Genomic DNA, 17,332 nt, shown 5'->3' with positions numbered 1-17,332 from the left:
TTATCAAATCCCTTGGCTTGGAAAAAAAAAAAGAACCGTTAAAGTTAAGGATAAGACATGATCCAGATGTTTTTAGAGCTGGGGTTTAAAGGTCAAGGTGGAAGTGGCATGGCACTGCAGCCCTGCTGCTGGTGCTGTCTGTGAGCCTCCTCATAACCAGCTGGCTGGGGGAATGGGAAGCTGAAAAGCTGGTGTGTGGGGAAGAGGGACAGAATGGTAGAGGGAAAGGAAGAAGGGTGGAAGGGAAGCAAAGGAGAGAAAGGGAACGAATAGGAGAGAGGTAGGGTAGGACAAGGAGAGTTTAGAATAGGGGAGAGAAGAGCAGGAGATGAGAGAGGTAGAGAGGGACAGAAACAGTTGAGATTAGAGGGTGGGGGAGAGAATGAGACCGTGACAGAGTTTGGATTACAGGGAGGGGAGAGGAGGAAAGAGAGGCGCAGAGAAATTTTGGACAAGATGGAGGGGAGAGGAGGAGGAACAGGGAGAGAGAGACAGGGAGTTTGTGGGAGAAAGGGGGGGGGAGGAAAAAGAGAGAGAGAGAAGGACAGAGTTTGGAGGAGAGGGCGGGGGAGGAGGAAAGGAGAGAGAAGGATGAAGCGACAGGGAGAGTTTGGACATGAGGGAGAGGCATTCGTTCTGAGCGGGGCGGCATGGAGTCGGCAGGGCTATTTCAAGCCCTATCTGTCAGTGCCGATTAAGCGGGCAATCCACCAAAGGAGAATGGGATCATAGAGGATGGCGAGGAGAGGCACAGCACCACCCTCATAAATTGGAGAAAAGGGGGAATCTTTCAGACAGCATGTGGCAGACGAGTGTCTGCGACGGCCCGGGAAATCCAGACATCTTCTCCCGCTAAATCGGGCTCCGCTGACCTCGTTAGTGCCTGATGATGAATATCAATGAGGCCAGTCTGGCATCTGGGGAACAACTGGTTCGGGTCAGGAGGGAGTGTAGGGGGAGGAGGTGGGTTAGTCAGGCTCGCCTCGCGTAAACTTGGTAGTCCTGCTGGTCTAGGTTGAAAGAGGGGCCTTGACCATGCTTTCTGGAAGATTCCTTCTGGTGGCATATCAAAAGGCATTTCATGGGTCTTTGGCCATGCTCCTCGGCAGATGACATCCCACATCCTGCAGGGCTTTGAGCAATCTCAAAATAGTCCACATGATTCTCTGCAATAAATACATTGTAGCAACCATATCAAGCAATTATCAATTAATATGACCTGCTGATGTTTTACATAAAAAATTGCATCACATTTATCAACAAACGTAAAGAAGTGTCAGAAATACTTATTATATAATCCCCTTTATGCTGTGGGTTACCAGTCACTTGATTGTTATAAATACATATTTGAGAAGTCTGACCAGAGTTTCGTCAGGTATGCTTGTGGGCAGTGTAGTCCTAAATTAGAAAATACAGTTATAGTTTAAGACAATCTGATTGGCACTGGTGCTGCATAAACACATCTATCACTGAAATACTGTTATATGATTGCATCAAAAGCTTCATAAGCTTTTTAAGTTTGATTTCTGATAAAACCCCTTTTACTCCCAGTTAGAGAATGATGGGATTGTATATTTGCCCAGTGGGGCTGTTGTAGCCCAGGGGTTTTCTTTAGCGTGGATGACACTTGATTTGAAAGGGGAGCGTTCACGAAATGGGCCCCTCCTCAAAATGGCCAAGAGCATCAGCTTGCAGTCATTTGTGGACGGATTTGAGCCAATGAAAAAGTTTTCCCCTTGCACCCCATGCCGTCCAGTTGGTTCAGCTCCTCAGCTTCCATTAGATCAGTGAGCAGATGATGGAACATGAAAACTGTGTTCATCAAGGGGTCATGAAGCCATACCCACCTGTCACTACAGATAGCCATCGCTACAATAAACTGAGGTGGAAGAGCTTCAATCATTGGATTTAAATATAGGGTATCAGTGTAAAATATTTTCTGTTCACAGGATAAACCAGAAATCACTTGGGCAAATCACGGGAAAGGCACATTAGCTCTCCTTGCCCAGAGACCATCTGTGTGGCAGAAGAGACTCCCTCCTCATTGGTTACTGATCTATCTGGCAGTGTTGAAGTGGCTGTGTGCTGTTTGACCATGACTCCATCACTAATCCTGCATAGATTCCATTACCAATTCATATCCAGCGGAGCTGGCACTGATCAACCTCAACGTTGGATCTCATTAAGAAGCATTCAGAATTTATCATTTCTATCTCTCTCAACTGGATTTAAATTGAATTGGGGATTAGTGTTTATTAGCATGGAAAGTGATCAGGCACTTTGCAGCAAGGGGCTTATCTCCACAATAAATATATTTATGCTCAGTGGAGATATCAAAGTCATCGTGCCAACATTAATCAGCCCCAAACGAGCTCTGCAGTGATTTGTATTTGGATATTGTAGCAAAGGAGTCCACAGACATGTTGTTGGGAAGGGTGTTTCTGTTGTTTTTGAGGTACTGTTTACCAGTCTGTCTGAAGGTCAATCAAAACTTTAAATCTGCTGATAACATTTAATTAACAACTGTTAATCTGCAGATGTGAAGTGCTGTTTGAAAAATTTGAAAAATTGTTTGTGTGTTTTGATTAGCATTTGGCCAGGTAGGGTTATGAAAAGATGCTGATCAGGCAGCAGTGTAGCATAGCGGTACACAGCATGGCTTGCATCCAGAAGGTCGCTGGTTCGATTCCCTGCTGGGACACTCCTGCTGTACCCTTGCGCAAGGTTCTTAGCCCAGAATTGTCTAAGTTAATATCCAGCTGTATGAACAGATAGCATGTAAAAATTGTAACCTGTGTAAGCCACTCTGGATATGAGCATCTGCTAAATGACATATGATGTAATGTGTTTGGACAAGGGTGTTCACAGTTGGATGTGCCTGTCCTGTGTGTGCCACAGAGAACCCCACGGTGTTTGCGGAGAGCGGCAAGGAGAACCCAGCGCCCATGGAGGACCTGCACATTGAGAGCTCGCTGCCGCACACGGACTCGGGCATTGGTGAGGAGCAGGTGTCCAGCGTGCTGAACGGGGCGGACCTGGAGCAGAGCGCGGGTGGGCCAGACGCCATGAGCGAGCTGCTCTGCACCCTCTCCTCCGAGGTCAAGAAGTCCCAGGAGAGCCTGGCCGAGTCTCCCAGCGTGGAGGTGCTGAAGCCCGCCTCCTCCATCTCCAGCATCTCCCAGGGCAACAAGGGCATCAACGTCAAGGAGATCCTCAAGAGCCTGGTGGCTACGCCCGTGGAGAGCACTGACGCCGGCCCCGAGCCCTTGCCCTACCCCGACCCAGCCGTCAAAGCGCAGGCCCAGGCAATCCTGCCCATGCAGTTTCACTCCTTCGACAGGTGGGTGCGAGCCGCCCCTCTCGCCTCCCCGAACCCACACCCCTGACCCCCAGACCTTCCTCCTGGTATCACTCATTCTAGATGTATATGGCAGTTGCATCCAAACCTGGGTTCCATCTCTCTGGAAGCCGAGAACATAAATTCCATGTGCGTTAATCTCCTATGTATTCCATGCTTTTTAGAAAGGGGAAAAAAGTCAAAGTATTGCTGCTCAAAAAGAGCTTTGTTAAACCCCCTGCATTAAGCATTCTGTGGTAATGGGTCATTTGGGTTAACGTTAATGTTTTTTAGCATTAAAAATGATTCCTTTTAGCCCCAGTTCCAGTCATTTCCCCTTGCCAAAAATTCCTGTTTGAAAAGTTCTTAAAGTTGTCCGAGGGAGTCGTAGTTGACTATTTACATTCCCATGGGAGATAAAACCTCTAAGTGATCAGTCTTGGGTTCAGTTAAAGTAAACCTCCTGTTCTCCGGCATACAGACCTCTCTGCTGAAGTAACCTCTGTCATGGAGCCCTTCTGTACATCTCGGGATCTCTCTGCTGCTCAGGAAAAAGACCGTTCCCTGCACCTCAGTCAGAATTTGATAACTTCTATGAATGGCCTTACATAAGATGTAATTGACACCTTCATCGACACAGTAAAATGTCTCCAAAAACACTACATAAAGGTTAATTAACATTTACAGCAGTTGACATACACTTGCATAGGGAGTGCTTTGCCAGTGCTTCTCAGCATGTTATGTCCTGTAGGACCCCTCTTGGAAAGTGGTACTTTATTCTTTATCATGAAGCGTGCATTACCGTATGGTATTTTAAAGGATTTTATTAAAAGAAACTGATTATGGTATATCTATAGGTGTTTAGACAATAATAAAGCAAATTAGTTTCTGCTGATTTAACACCAGCAATTGCTCTTTCTGTGTCAGTCCTGAACAGGATGGTGACACCCCTCAATTGCTGTTTCAGTTTGAATGAATGGTTTGAAATATATCATTGAAACCAAAGAAAGAAAAACGACAAAAAAAAGCCCTAGAACGCTTAAGAAAGGCTCAGCAGCCCTTTTCTTTGTGTGCCGAACGGCAGGGCTTGCAGCCGAGCGGCCTTTGTGCCCGGCGTCAGTCAGCCAGCGGCGGGGGCCAGCGTGAAAAGGTGGAGGACACGGCGAGTCAGAGCACAATGGCCGCTCCCCTGGCTCTAATGCATGCAGCTGGGCTCAATGAGGGGGACGAGGTGATATTGATGAAGGGGAGCTGGGGGGGTGGGGGGTGGGGAGATTAGGGTCTCCAGGGCGTTGATGACAGATTAAACAGAGGCGGTCTCGCGTCACGCCGTGGCCCGGCCTGTCGTCTTCACCGCTCAGGCCGGTAATGGGACCTGGCAGCCCGAAAATGAGTCGCCACGGCAAAGTGTATTATTTTTGAAATGCTTTCACACAGACCGGGCCCGGCCCTGGCGCATACAACTCTGTTTCATGCTTTAATGTCATCAGCGGTGCGCAAATTGCTGTGTCTAATTGTTTGCCACCTGCCAGCGAAATGAGCTGCCAGTCCAAGGCAGGGGCCTTTCGATTGTCTGTCAGGCCCTCAATAGATTGGGAGTGACAACATCAAAAAAAAAAAAAATTCCCCCTTCAAACTCCTGAGCTCGCGAACGGCCCGCCTCACCCCCCCTGCTGTCCTCCGCCTTCAGGGGAGTGGATTTTTCAATTAGTGTTCAATACTCGGGTCCCCCTCTCATCGCTCGGGCAGGGCACATCGCTCCATGACAGATTCAAATAAACCTTTTCCACCTCATCTTCGCCTTGTATTGTCCTAAAAAAGGGAAGTGGTGGGTTTTTTTTTGTTTCCCCTAAAAAGTGTTTTCAATAACAAATCTAATCGAGAAATAGGTACTATATCTGTAATAATACACCCTTCTGTGCTGGAATGGATTGTTTCTGCAATGCTTTGCCTCATAACATGCACAATCAAAATGTTTTAAGTATGAGCAGATTAGGATTTTATGCATATCTCTGCAATGTAGCGGGCTAATGAATTAAAAGGGCTGTAAGTGTAAGTGTTGTGTTGTGTTTATTTTCTGTGCGTTCATATTTTGCCTGGCCTTTGACCACAGTGCTCATGAGACTGATTGCAGTGATTAACGGTGCATTTTTAGCGGCTATTCTTACACCAACACAGTGCAAATGATCGTCCTTCTTTTCCAACCACAGCTCCTGTTCATATTCATCTGAAGATGAATCCTTTCTTTATTCAAGGCAACTCAATTAAGACAATCCTATTAATAAAATATACGTTGGATTATCTATACATCATTCATGAGTGCTCGGCAAATTAATTATTCATTAAAAGTATTCATATTTCATCAACAGCCTGTATATCACCCCGCATGTTGTGGCTCAGACCTGTCAGATATCTGCAGGAAGGTGATACTTTGTGATTCCAACAACAATAAAAAAGGAAAATCATTAAGGAAATAAGACCCTTTCTCCCCAGGATGTTTGTTCAAGCGTGTGCGGATGGTTGTCAGTGGGATATCGGAGGCTGTAGAAGGAGAGAGAGTGAATGAACGAATGAAAGGATGAATAAATGATGGTGTGATCACGTCACATATGCTTCAGGAAGAGAGGATGTCCGTGGAGCGCTTTAATATTTCAGTAAAGCCCGTCACTGACAGGCCCCTTCCTCTGCCTCCGCTCTGGCAGTCTCCTTCCTCTCCCTTGCTGTCCGTATGTTTGGTGAAATGCTTTGTGGGAAAGCGCACCCCGTCCTCAGACAAACACTTGAGCGTCCTTCGCGATGCGTATCCCCGGAACTTTGTGTGCTCCTGTCGTGATTTATGCAGCAGCACGTCTTAGAAAGTTGTCGGTTTTCCACAGTTCATTAAGAATTAATAATGTAATGTGATACCTATTGGTGTCACTGTGTTAGGAAATGTTAATAACAATATCTTATTGTGATAATATTGGTATATTGGGTTACATAATTAGTTAGTTAATTAGTTGCATGCCAGTGGCTGAATTCTGAGTCACTAGTATGATATACTATATTACTGTATGCCCAAAATATATTCAAATTATGTTCATATTTATGTTATTATTATTTTTACAGGTATTTAGCAGACACTCTTAATCTTTATCATGCATATTTATATATTTCCACATTTAGTCAGTATTTGCATATTACATATGTTCTAATATATGAGGTGTATTATAAATATAGATTTATTTATATGTATATATAGTTAACTAAATAGATGGATAAATAGATATAGATATACATACAGATATGCAATTATGTACAATTTTCTATGCACAGATTTTTTTGTTTTTGTTTGCACCCATGCGTCCTTCTTTAGAATCAGTTCCTTTCCTTTGTTTCTCCCTTACTTTTAAAGTTGTGACAGTGGTGCTGAGTGCTGCTGTCAGAATGCACGCAGCAGATGACATTGGAGCTTGATGCGTGAGGCGGAGTTACAGAGCACTCTCGGCTCCATCGTTCTGACTCAGCACCGTGAGACGCCGCCCTGGCCCCTCACAGACCCCGGAGCCCATGCGTCTGGGGATAAGCTCTTCTCTTCCGTCCATCGCTGGAGAGTGTATCTGTGTAGCCTCACCTTAATCCCTCTAAAGCAATGTCTCGTACAGAAGCCTCACAGGAGACACCGTATCTCCAGCGGCTTTACAGTAGAGTAAAGGTACAAGGCGGGGTCAGCGCATTGGCACTTACCACATTGACCCCCCTCCGTCTCTTCCCCTCCACTCTGCAGCCGCTCACCGACCTTGTCATGTGTACAGAGTTTCCGCAAATAAGCGGGCCGGCCGGAGACATATTTTCGGCCCTCGCTAACGACTTAATGTGTAGATTATTCATGCGCCGCCCTGTCACTTCAATTAGCTCAATCCCACCAGCTACAATTAACCTTGTTTGCCTGCACTTTCTGGGAAGGCCGGAATAAGTGCAGAGTCACATGAATGTCTAGACTGTCGTTTTCGATGTGGTGTGCAGTGTCAATCTCAGCACGGCATGTCCGTGAGCGACACGTGGCACAGGGTGTGTTACAGGGGTACCAGCCGCCTGGGACCGGGTGATGGAGCACACGGCCCGGTGTGTGTCAGAACTGCCCGGCGCAGGGGTTCTGGAGAGTTTCACCTTGACGGAGAGGGATGTTTGACAGCCAGTCCAGAGAACAGGAAGGCACGGCAGCAGCTACAGCTGACCAGCTTCCCTGCCTGTTACCCGGTAGTTTATTTATTCTGGCATCACACACTGTACCGTCCAATCAGGCCTGGCGGCTTTGGCCCAAAGCACAGAGCTGCCAGGCGGGATGTTTACCTTAGCCGAATGAAGTCTGGGCATGCTCACAATGGACGCCAGCACTGTGACATCGCTGTGACATCACTGTGGCCAGCAGGGCTGGAAAAGTGACAGTGTCTCCCGTCTCCTCTAAGTGCAGACACTAGTGGCTGCTATAACAGGTGCTCACAGACTTTTTTTTGACCAGCCAGCCCTATAAGGAGAGATTTCTATTTTTACCTCCTCCCCATTACAAAAAGAGTCTTAACCATGAAGGATAAATATAGCTCCATTCATGTAAGTCTTAGTATGCTTATTAGTGGTTTAACTTGTTTAATTATACATTATAGGAAGGATAAAAATAGGGACATGTCTGACTTCTATTCTTGGATTACTTTCCTTCCTTTATTTAATGTAGACTGAAATCTTCTTGTTTGGCAAATTAAGCTTGTTTTCTGAAAACTGTTGCTTGGAATGTGAGCTATGCATATCATACTGTCGAATGAAAGGGACATTTTGGGTATTATAAAAACATTGATGGGGGCTTCCTTTCCTGGACTTCAGAGCAGAATTGCACATTTGCAAGCTGATCTATGAGGTGAGAACGGAGACAGACCTGTGCAATAAAACCAGATCCAAAGTAAAAGCCATTCACCGGTGAATGATGTAGAGGTACAGAGTAACAGTCTCTATGGAGAACAAATATTGAAAAACCTGAAGTTGTTTGCACCGGCTCGTCCCTTTTCCAGCTGCTCGCTGCCTTTGATAAATAACATACCTGGGTTTACACGGAGCTGCTTTTTCTGGCTTCGCCCTGCACTTTCTGAGCCAGTGGTTCCCTTTAAAATTATGTCTTGTGCACAGATCTGAAGATTGAGATTCCAAATATAAGGCTCCAGTGCTTTTTCCAGTAAAGAGAGCATTCCCAGTTAAACATAATTTACATTGTCATCGACTTCTGCGGTTCAACTTCCCATTCAAACAATGGGCAGTAACAGGCAGACTGAGAGATTGACCGCGTTTCAAATGACCAAAGTATTTTCCTCTCCTAGACTCATTCACATCATGTGGAGAGTGAGGGAACCTCGGTGTCCAATGTGCAGAGTGTGTGTACAGGAAAGAACAAACTGCCCTCTTAGGACAAAGTCTGTGTCTGGGGTGAGGTCCCAGAAAAGCCGGAAAGGAAATTTTTGTTGACAGATCAGACAGGGATTTGTATAATATCTGGTGTAATTCGTGTACTGGGTGACCCCTAGGTCCTGCCCACGTTTTCCACTCACCTGCAGCTGAGTTACATTCCAGTTTAGCTTCAGGACTCTTACTATGAATTGCCTCAGTGAGCTGTTATTCCATATGGTATCAGCCTGGACTGGGACTCAATGCGACTCTGCCTTGTATCTGCCAAATGACCTTATAGTGTGGGTCGACTGGCTCTAGAGTCTGCTGAATGATTCTCTAGAGTCTAGTGAATGACTCTCTAGTGTGTGCTGAATGACTGTAGCGTCTAGTGAATGACTGTCTAATTTCTGCTGAATGAGACTCTCTGGTGTCTAGTGAATGACTCTAGGGTCTGCTAAATGATTCTAGTGTTTGCGGAATGACTCCACTGTCTGGTGAATGACTCTCTAGTGTCTGCTGAATGACTCTAGTGTTTGCTGAATGATACTAGTGTTTTAGGAGTGACTGTACTCTCTGCTGACCGACTGCCTGTGCTCACTGAACATGCATATCCGCTGAATGACTCTCTGGTCTGTGCTGACTGACCCTGTGTGTCTGCAGACTCCGATTCATTGTGAATCATTCGTCGCTTGAAACAATGAATCATTCATTGATTCATTGCTCGATGAGTGACTTCTGTTTGCTGACTGACTCCGTGTCCCCGTGGGCTGACTTTGTGCCCGGCCTGTGCCCTTCTCCCACAGGAGCGTGGTGGTCCCGGTGAAGAAGCCCCCTCCGGGCAGTCTGGCGGTCAACACGGTGGGCAACGCCAGCACCACGGGGGGCCTCGCCTCTGGCAGCACGCCCAACATCTTCGCCGCTGCCTCAGCCACTCCCAAAAGCATGATTAACACTACAGGTGAGCCTGAACACGCACACCAGCACTTCTGATCAGGGCTGTCAGTAACGTACAGGGGGAGGGCTCTGGGAAAAAAATCCCCCCAGAATCTTCTTAATTTCACTTTAAAAACAGTTTTTTTTCCCCTGTAAGTCAGACACTGTGACTGGCTTATATAAACAAAGCCAAATATTGTGTTACTGTCTGAAATATTTTTGAAGGCACTATTTCTCCCAGGAATTCTTCAGAGTTTAATTTGAATAAGCACTGCAAAATTGATTCACCCCTGGAATTAATTTTGCCTTTTAATTCCATTCAAAGAATCACATGTGCATTTTTGTAATTATTAATGGAAGTCAAGGGGGATTAGAGAATTATTAGTTAGCAGCACTGAAAAGTGGTCTAGAATTAGTGGAGGGACTTAGTATAACCACTAGATGGCTCCCTTTCCCCCTCAATGCACTGGCCTGTATTTCAGGAGCTGAAAGACCTCCCAAGGGAGTTACAGAATTTAGGAATTTTTTTGAACGACCAGCTTGATGTTGAATAAGGCACGCACAGTTATTTCCTGTGGTTTCTATTTGTGTACTGTATTTGTGTGTTTATAGACATCCCCTCTGTTTAACCCCAGTCCAGTGTGACAGAGCCCCATGTGCACTCTCCTGACCTGCCCCCCCACTCCCCTGACCCTGCACACTATTGGTTCCACCCTGGGGCTCCTGTAGCCTGCCGTTCTGAAAGGACCCACTTAATGCTGAAACCATTAGGAGACCAAACACCTATTAAGTGCATTGCCATTAAAAATACCCAGCTCTCCCTGGAGCCCCCAGAGCAGGAATGTGAGAAATGTATCACAGTCAAAGTGTGCTTTCAGCTCCCAGTGTTCGGCTCAAGCACATGTGAGCGCACTCGGGGCCAGGGGCCGCACCAGCACCGCTTCTGTCTTTTCATACAGACACTGTAGCAGCTATCAGTCAGTTGGAGCAACAGATATGACAGTCATTTCAATAACGAGCACGCGTTGTTAAAAGGAGTATTATGTCAGGGGTATTGAACGTTGCATTTCCTTGAACAAAACCACAACTGGCATGATGAGCTGTGGATTGAAATATTGAGCAAATAGAAACTGTGCGCGCTTGAAAGAAACGAAGCTATTAAATATGCCGTTAAGAGATGTTTGGCCCTAGGAGACAGCAGAGGTTAGTGGAAAACAGTTCTTATGTGGAAGGTGGAGTAGTTAAATCCACAAAGGAGAAATGAAGGAAGTCAGACTGGTGTTTATTTACTCATTCAGTCTAGATGGCTCTTTAAATGCGTCTTTTATAATGTGGAGTTTTGATTTGTGCTGTTACACTGATGCATTTACACCGATGCTTTATACACATTCCGTTCTTGTGTGGAAAGTTGGAAGGAAAATTACCAATTTTTCAATGCACAGTTAAGGGGGTATTAGCAAATAAGAAAAGTGCATTTTCTACAGGGTAAAGGTGAAGTTGTGTGTGTGCACTGTTTGTGTGTGCATATGTGTGTATGTGCTTACTGTGTGTGTATGTGTGTGTGTCTGCGTATGTGTGTATGTGTTTACTGTGTGTGTATGTGTGTGTGTGTCTGCGTATGTGTGTATATGTGTGTATGTGTTTACTGTGTGTGTATGTGTGTGTGTCTGCGTATGTGTGTATATGTGTGTGTGTGTTTACTGTGTGTGTATGTGTGTGTGCCTGCGTGTGTGTGTATATGTGTGTGTGTGTTGCAAAGGCCCAGTTGGCTGTGCACTCTTCTGTAGTTTGGCTGTCAGCTCCAGCTCTTTCTCCTGTCCACCCAGGTGCCACAGACTCTGCCTCCTCCTCATCCTCCTCTTCCTCCAGCTTTGTCAACGGAGCCACCAGCAAAAACCTGCCGGCCGTGCAGACGGTGGCACCCATGCCCGAGGACACCGTGGAGAACATGAGGTACGGCCGCGTCGTCCCAAACTGTGGCCTGCTCCTGTCCCCTGTCCCCTGCACCCCCCACCACCCCCCATCATCCATTACTTCACCTGACTCCAGCCCATCTGACTCGTGGTCACCGGTCTGTTTACATGCGTATGTGTCATCTGCATGGCATCTCACACACCTAGCTGCTCTCAGAGGGGACAGGAGTCCCGCACAGACTGCAGCCACCAGAGGGGGTCTTTCCCCAGCAGCTCTGCTCCTCCCTCTCATCTCCCCGTGTTTGCATTCGCTCTCCCGAGTCTCGGAGGCTCCTGCGTTCCTGCGTGCCGGGCTGCACACAGTTGATTCCTATCAGCATATTAGACAGATAAGATGAGCATGGGCTCTGACCAGATTTCATTCCGTTAAAAAAATGATCACCTGGGCTCTGCACAGTATCCGGTGGGTTTTTCTGTTTGTTGCAAAAAAAAAACCCCAAAACAAAACAACAGTGATACCTTTTGAAACCTGCCCCCCCACCCCCCTCCCCCCCCGTTTGGCGCCGTCCCCGATCTGACACGTTTCGTTCCCGCATTGATATTCCTGGTCCCTCATCCTTCGCCTAATGTGTGTTTGGGCTGAAGGACGGGGTGGGGCGCAGCAGCAGCGGCAGGCGGTGCGGTGTGAATGATAATGCGGGGAGAGGCGCGGGTACGTGTAGCTGCAAACCCCTGCGGACGCGGCGCCCCTCTGCCCTTCAGTCCTCCACCTCGCCCCCTCTAATGGCTTGTGACACGCACATCTCCCCCCCCCCCCCGTCCCGGAATGCCGGCAGACTGCAGAGAGCCCGCGCACGCTCTCCCGGATTCCTCCGCCCCCCCACCATCCCCCCTCCCCCCCGGAAGGCATCGCAGACAGGTTGCTATGGCAGCGGTAACCAGCCTCACTTACCGCGGCGGCTGAGTCGATGATGAAGCTGCCTCGGCTGCCTGTGCTGTCGGAGACGAGGACAACGACGACGACGATGATGATGATGATGATGGTGATGACAATAATGATGATGATGATGATGATGCCGTCAATGATAACCGCAGTGATCAAATCGGCCCCCCCTCGCGGACGTCCGCAGCTCCGTGGCTCCGCAGAGCGACTGCAAACACAACAAACGAGTCACACGTCACACGAACCGCTGAGGCGTGCCGTCACACAGACCTGTCTCAGCCCACCACCCCTTCAGAAGGAGCAGTAGTAACAGTAACAGTGAAGAATGACCAGTATAAATAAGCTCTTGTAATCACTGTCTCTTTGTGCTAATTTTTGCATTGCAGTGCCTTTTGCGAAGTGGACCAGTGTCCACTCCGACCCGGGCTGACACCGCCAGAACTCAAACCCTTTAGCTCCCTGGCAGGAGTCCAGGCAGCCCCCAGAGGTGCAGGCCAGTGTCATAGGCAAGGACATTTCCCATTGGTCACAGGGGCCCCGTGGCCCGTTCTCACTCCTCCGAACCCTCGCTGTCTACCCCAGGGGGCCCGCGGGCGGGGGGGGGGGGGTGCGGTGCTGACGTGTTGGCTTGTAGATCCGCCCTGATCCTTCTGCTCTGTGTCCCTGTTCTTCTGTAGGGGCTTTGGGGACATGTGTCTGTCCATGTCTAGCACACACACTCAGACTCATTGTCCGCCTTCGCAAGGGCTCAGTTTGCAGACCTTAAAGAGCACCAAGAAATGGGTCTCTGGAAACAGCCCGAAGACCCTGGGAAAGTGTTCTCTTGGACTGGCCACAGAACTTGCTATCGTTCCAGTACTAATTTTCGGAGCCATTGATTTGATGCATGCATCCAATCGAAAGCTGTCGTGGTGACTTTGTACTGGTGGGTTTGATTTTCAAGCCCTCATTGGCCTTTCCAAAGTAAACTTAGATGTTTATCTCCAAAATCAATCTTTATCTCCAATTTGACATGTATGTTTAGTGATAATAGCAAAGATCAAGCGTTGCTACTTGTCCAGAGAAACACGTTTGGTGCCTTTTAAGAGGACGCATAGTTCTATGCTACTGTGGTGTGAGAGACAGACACACTCTCTCCTTTTACATTACATGAGATTACCTTTGCTGTCCATCAGCAGTCTAACCCAGCGCTGTGTACACAAAGCTTGGTAGCTTTTCAGAACAAGGGATGCAAGGGGCTTCCGTCCAGGCTGCCCGTAGAGAGAGTACGCTACCTGCATCTAGGGTTTTGTATGTTACATTAATGTCATTTATAAAACGCTCTTATCCAGTGCAACTTACAGAGGTTATTTTTCCCATTTTATAGCAGGATATTTACTGAGGCAGTTATGGGGTAAGTTCCTTGCCCAAGGGTGCAGCAGCAGTGCCTCAGCAGGGAATCGAACCAATAACCTCGCGGTGACTAGCCCTGCACCTTAACTACTACACCCCGCTGCTATAAACGCTAAGTCTCTTCTTGAAATATACTTCAGTCTTTTGCATCCTTTGCGCTGACGTGTTACTCAATGCAGCTACGTAGTGCCATGGTAGTGAGTACAATTAACAGCAGTGCTGTGAGGCATTCCTCTGCCGCCTTGAGAGGCTCTCATAGACACTGCGAGAGAGGAAGCACTGGTTGCCCCTTGACCCTTACCATGTACTAACAGAGACGGAGGGGACTGTGTGTTTCTCATCCATGCTCTGCACTGCCACTGTGCTGATTGTTTCCTCTCTTCTCCTTTCTCTCTCGCTCTGACTCTGGTGCTCTCCGCCCTCCTCTGTCTCAATCTCTTCTCATGTGCTCTCTCTCTCCCCTCTGTCTTTCTCGCTCCCTTGTCACCTCTCTTGCTCTCTTGCTCTCTCTCTTTCTCCCTGTCTCTGTCTCTCCCTCTCTTTCCATCTCCCCCTCTTTTCTTCACTGGTTCTCTTGCTCTTTGTGCTCCCTGTCTCGGCCCCCCCCCCTCCCCTCCCTCCCTTCCCACCCTCTCTCTCTCCCCCTTTCCTCCTCTGTCTTTCTCACTCTCTCTTGCTCTGTCCTTTTCCCTGTCACCCCCTCTCCCTCCCTCTCTCTCTCCCTCTCTCCCTCTCTCCCTCTCTCTCTCTCTCCCTCCCTCTCTCTCCCTTTCTCCCCCTCTCCCTCTCCCTTTCCCCCTCCCGCAGTATCACCACTAAGCTGGAGCGCGCCCTGGAGAAGGTGGCGCCCCTGCTGAGGGAGATCTTCGTGGACTTTGCCCCCTTCCTGTCGCGCACACTGCTGGGCAGCCATGGCCAGGAGCTGCTCATAGAAGGTACAGGTGCTGTATACGCCCTTTTCCTACCTCAGCTCTGTGTGGAGTCCTCACCGCCCACTGTCTGTGCTGCTGGCTGCCTCACTGATGGATGAAAAGCAGGTATGAAGAGAGAGAAGCTATTCTGCACGCAGGCCTTCAAACCCACCACGTGTCTAATGGAGAAAACAGCCCAGAGATAGCAGAATCCTGAATCCCTCCCCTCCTCTACACCCGAGCCCACCCTTCCTGATCACATCTAAATTAAATCCTCATTCTCACCCCCCCCCTCATCTCTCCTGTGTGTTCATTCTGTGCACAAGTGTGTCTCACCCCTGAGCGATCAGCAGGCGAAGCTCTGGGCGTCTCCGGGCTGTAGGCCGCAGCGCCGGGCCTGGACTTCCCCCAGGCTGCGGCTTCCGGCGCTGGCGCCAGCTTCAGGGTGCCATGCAGCTGGCCCACCCCGGGTCTGTGTGCGGTGCCATGCCGTGCCCATGGCTTTTGGCCGGGCATCTGAAGAACTGCCCACTTCCTCTTTCCTGCCGCTCGCGCCACCCTGGCTTCACGTTTCCACTGCCTGGGCCCGCAGTTATAGAGTCCTTTCCAACGGGCTGAGGGCTCGAGGTCGCCCACTGAGGCGGGGAGCTGTGTTTATTCAGGAGAGCGGCAGCAGAGTGAAAAATGCACTCCTTCTGGTTGCAGAGGTCTGGTGGTGAGGAGAGAGCCCAGATTCAGTGCAGCTTTCCTCAGTCTGCAGTTTAAGCAGGTCTAACGCCCCAATCTGCCTGAGCCTCAGCGAGGACTCATCTCCACTATGACCAACAGCACCCCCTAGAGGAGGTAACAGCAAGTACAGGAAGTGGGTCGCAGCACTTCCTGTTAAAATAAAAACGCATGCCTTCTTAACCTTGTGTTCAAGGTGTCTTAACTGCAATGTACCTAAAGCTGTCTCTCAGATGGGGGAGGTAAATATTTCCAGGCAGCCACGGTGTTGGACATGTCTAAACTCCTTTTGGACGGTAGTGCAGGAACAGTCTGACTAACGTTTTAATGGCCATTAGGATTCCACTTCAACCAAACGTCGGTTAAAATGTTACTTTGCCGCCGTGTGTTATTTTTCTCTTTCAAAGCGGATGAAAATTGAAATGTTTTCATAAACGCAAAGCACATAAAACCGATATTCCAGATTCAGTTTATGCCCCCGAACAGCGTGTGAGTCACGCTCTTTTCGCCTTTTATCGCCGTGTGAGAGGCCATTAAAACTGCGGTAGGAAGCAGGTTTTATAATGGGGCCTGGCGGAGCCGGTTTTAAAACCACGGCGAGCGGCTTGTTTTCTTTGCAGGTTCAGCCTGGCCAATAAAACCCAGCCTGCACAGGTGAAAGAAACGCACAGAACGTTTGCAGAAATGTCGAGCGCTGCAAACACGGTAGTGTGTGTGTGTGTGTGTGTGTGGATCGCCGTGGATGCCCCGAGACAGACTCCGTAGTTACATCTGCCTTGAATGCGTCCTCGCGTTTCAGTGAAGTGAAACACAGAACGAGTGACAAGGTGAAGATAAGAAAGCAAGTCATAGCCAGAGTAAAACCTGAAGCACACACACCCACACCCGCATCCACACAAAAACCCACCCACATGAGACGCATAACCTTTAAGGTGAGGATGCACTCGATCAGTTCTGCCTGCACATCTCAGACTCCTGTTTTTACTCTTTCATCAGAGAAATATTGGCTGTTGTGCAAAAAAGGGAGCTTACAGTAGCATGCAAACACTGCCTACTTTACAGTGGTTCACATTATGGGTCAGTGCATGTGAATATGATACATATTCAGTCCGTATATGACAGAGTGACTGCACAGCAGACAGCGTATATGCTTTTGCAGTATGCAGTGCTCAGGCTCGAGTACTCCATGAAAGGACAGTATTCTGCGATTTTGACGATAGCCTGTGACCTGGAGTTCAGTGAGACGGATATGAAACATGAAGACAGCATGCGTGGGGCCTTAGTGAGGGGGAGGGGGTGTGCTGTACACGGTCAGATCCAGCTGAGTCATTAAGCCGGCGCAGACGGCCCTCGTGAAGAACAGCTGTCCGTAACCCGCCGTCATTGGCTGTCACCGAGCCCGCGTGTCGCCGGCGCGACGAGATGGATCGCACCCCGAAAAGCGATGAGAAGCCGGTAGCGCCACCACCCTGAAATTAATCACGGAAATGCAAAACCCAGCCTTCCCAGTCATTAGCCGTGCCCCAATCTGGGGAGCGGGGAAGAAAGGTTGTTTTTTTTTCCCCCCCGGTTTCTCATCCGAGCAGCCAACCTCCCCCTCCCCCCCCACCAACTCCTGTCCCGCCAGTGAAATACACTGCTGCGGTGCAAAGGCGCTCCATTTGCCGGTAATTACCAGCCATCCATCACCCCTCAAATTACCGGGGGTCGCGGCCCCCGTGCCCTCGGACATGTGGTCAGCACGGCAATTACGCGCGGAGCACCC

General features: G+C 48.7%; 1 protein-coding gene across 4 annotated transcripts in view; it reads left to right on the top strand.

Moving 5' to 3' along the window:
• Positions 1–17,332, top strand: part of nbeab (neurobeachin b) — a 269,175-nt gene that overhangs the window by 127,694 nt on the left and 124,149 nt on the right. For 3 of the 4 annotated variants that reach the window (XM_036537413.1, XM_036537412.1, XM_036537411.1), the window contains 4 exons: positions 2,899–3,340; positions 9,553–9,707; positions 11,509–11,635; positions 14,738–14,871. In XM_036537413.1, the coding sequence (XP_036393306.1) occupies positions 2,899–3,340; positions 9,553–9,707; positions 11,509–11,635; positions 14,738–14,871 (858 nt within the window). Of the gene's footprint in view, positions 1–2,898; positions 3,341–9,552; positions 9,708–11,508; positions 11,636–12,924; positions 13,045–14,737; positions 14,872–17,332 lie in introns of all 4 variants that reach the window. The other variant, XM_036537414.1, reaches the window with a different exon arrangement.

Source organism: Megalops cyprinoides, chromosome 9, assembly GCF_013368585.1.
Source record: "Megalops cyprinoides isolate fMegCyp1 chromosome 9, fMegCyp1.pri, whole genome shotgun sequence".
Classification (NCBI taxonomy): Eukaryota; Metazoa; Chordata; class Actinopteri; order Elopiformes; family Megalopidae; genus Megalops; species Megalops cyprinoides.
Note: the sequence above shows the minus strand (reverse complement) of the source record. Positions and strands in the feature narration are given on the sequence as shown.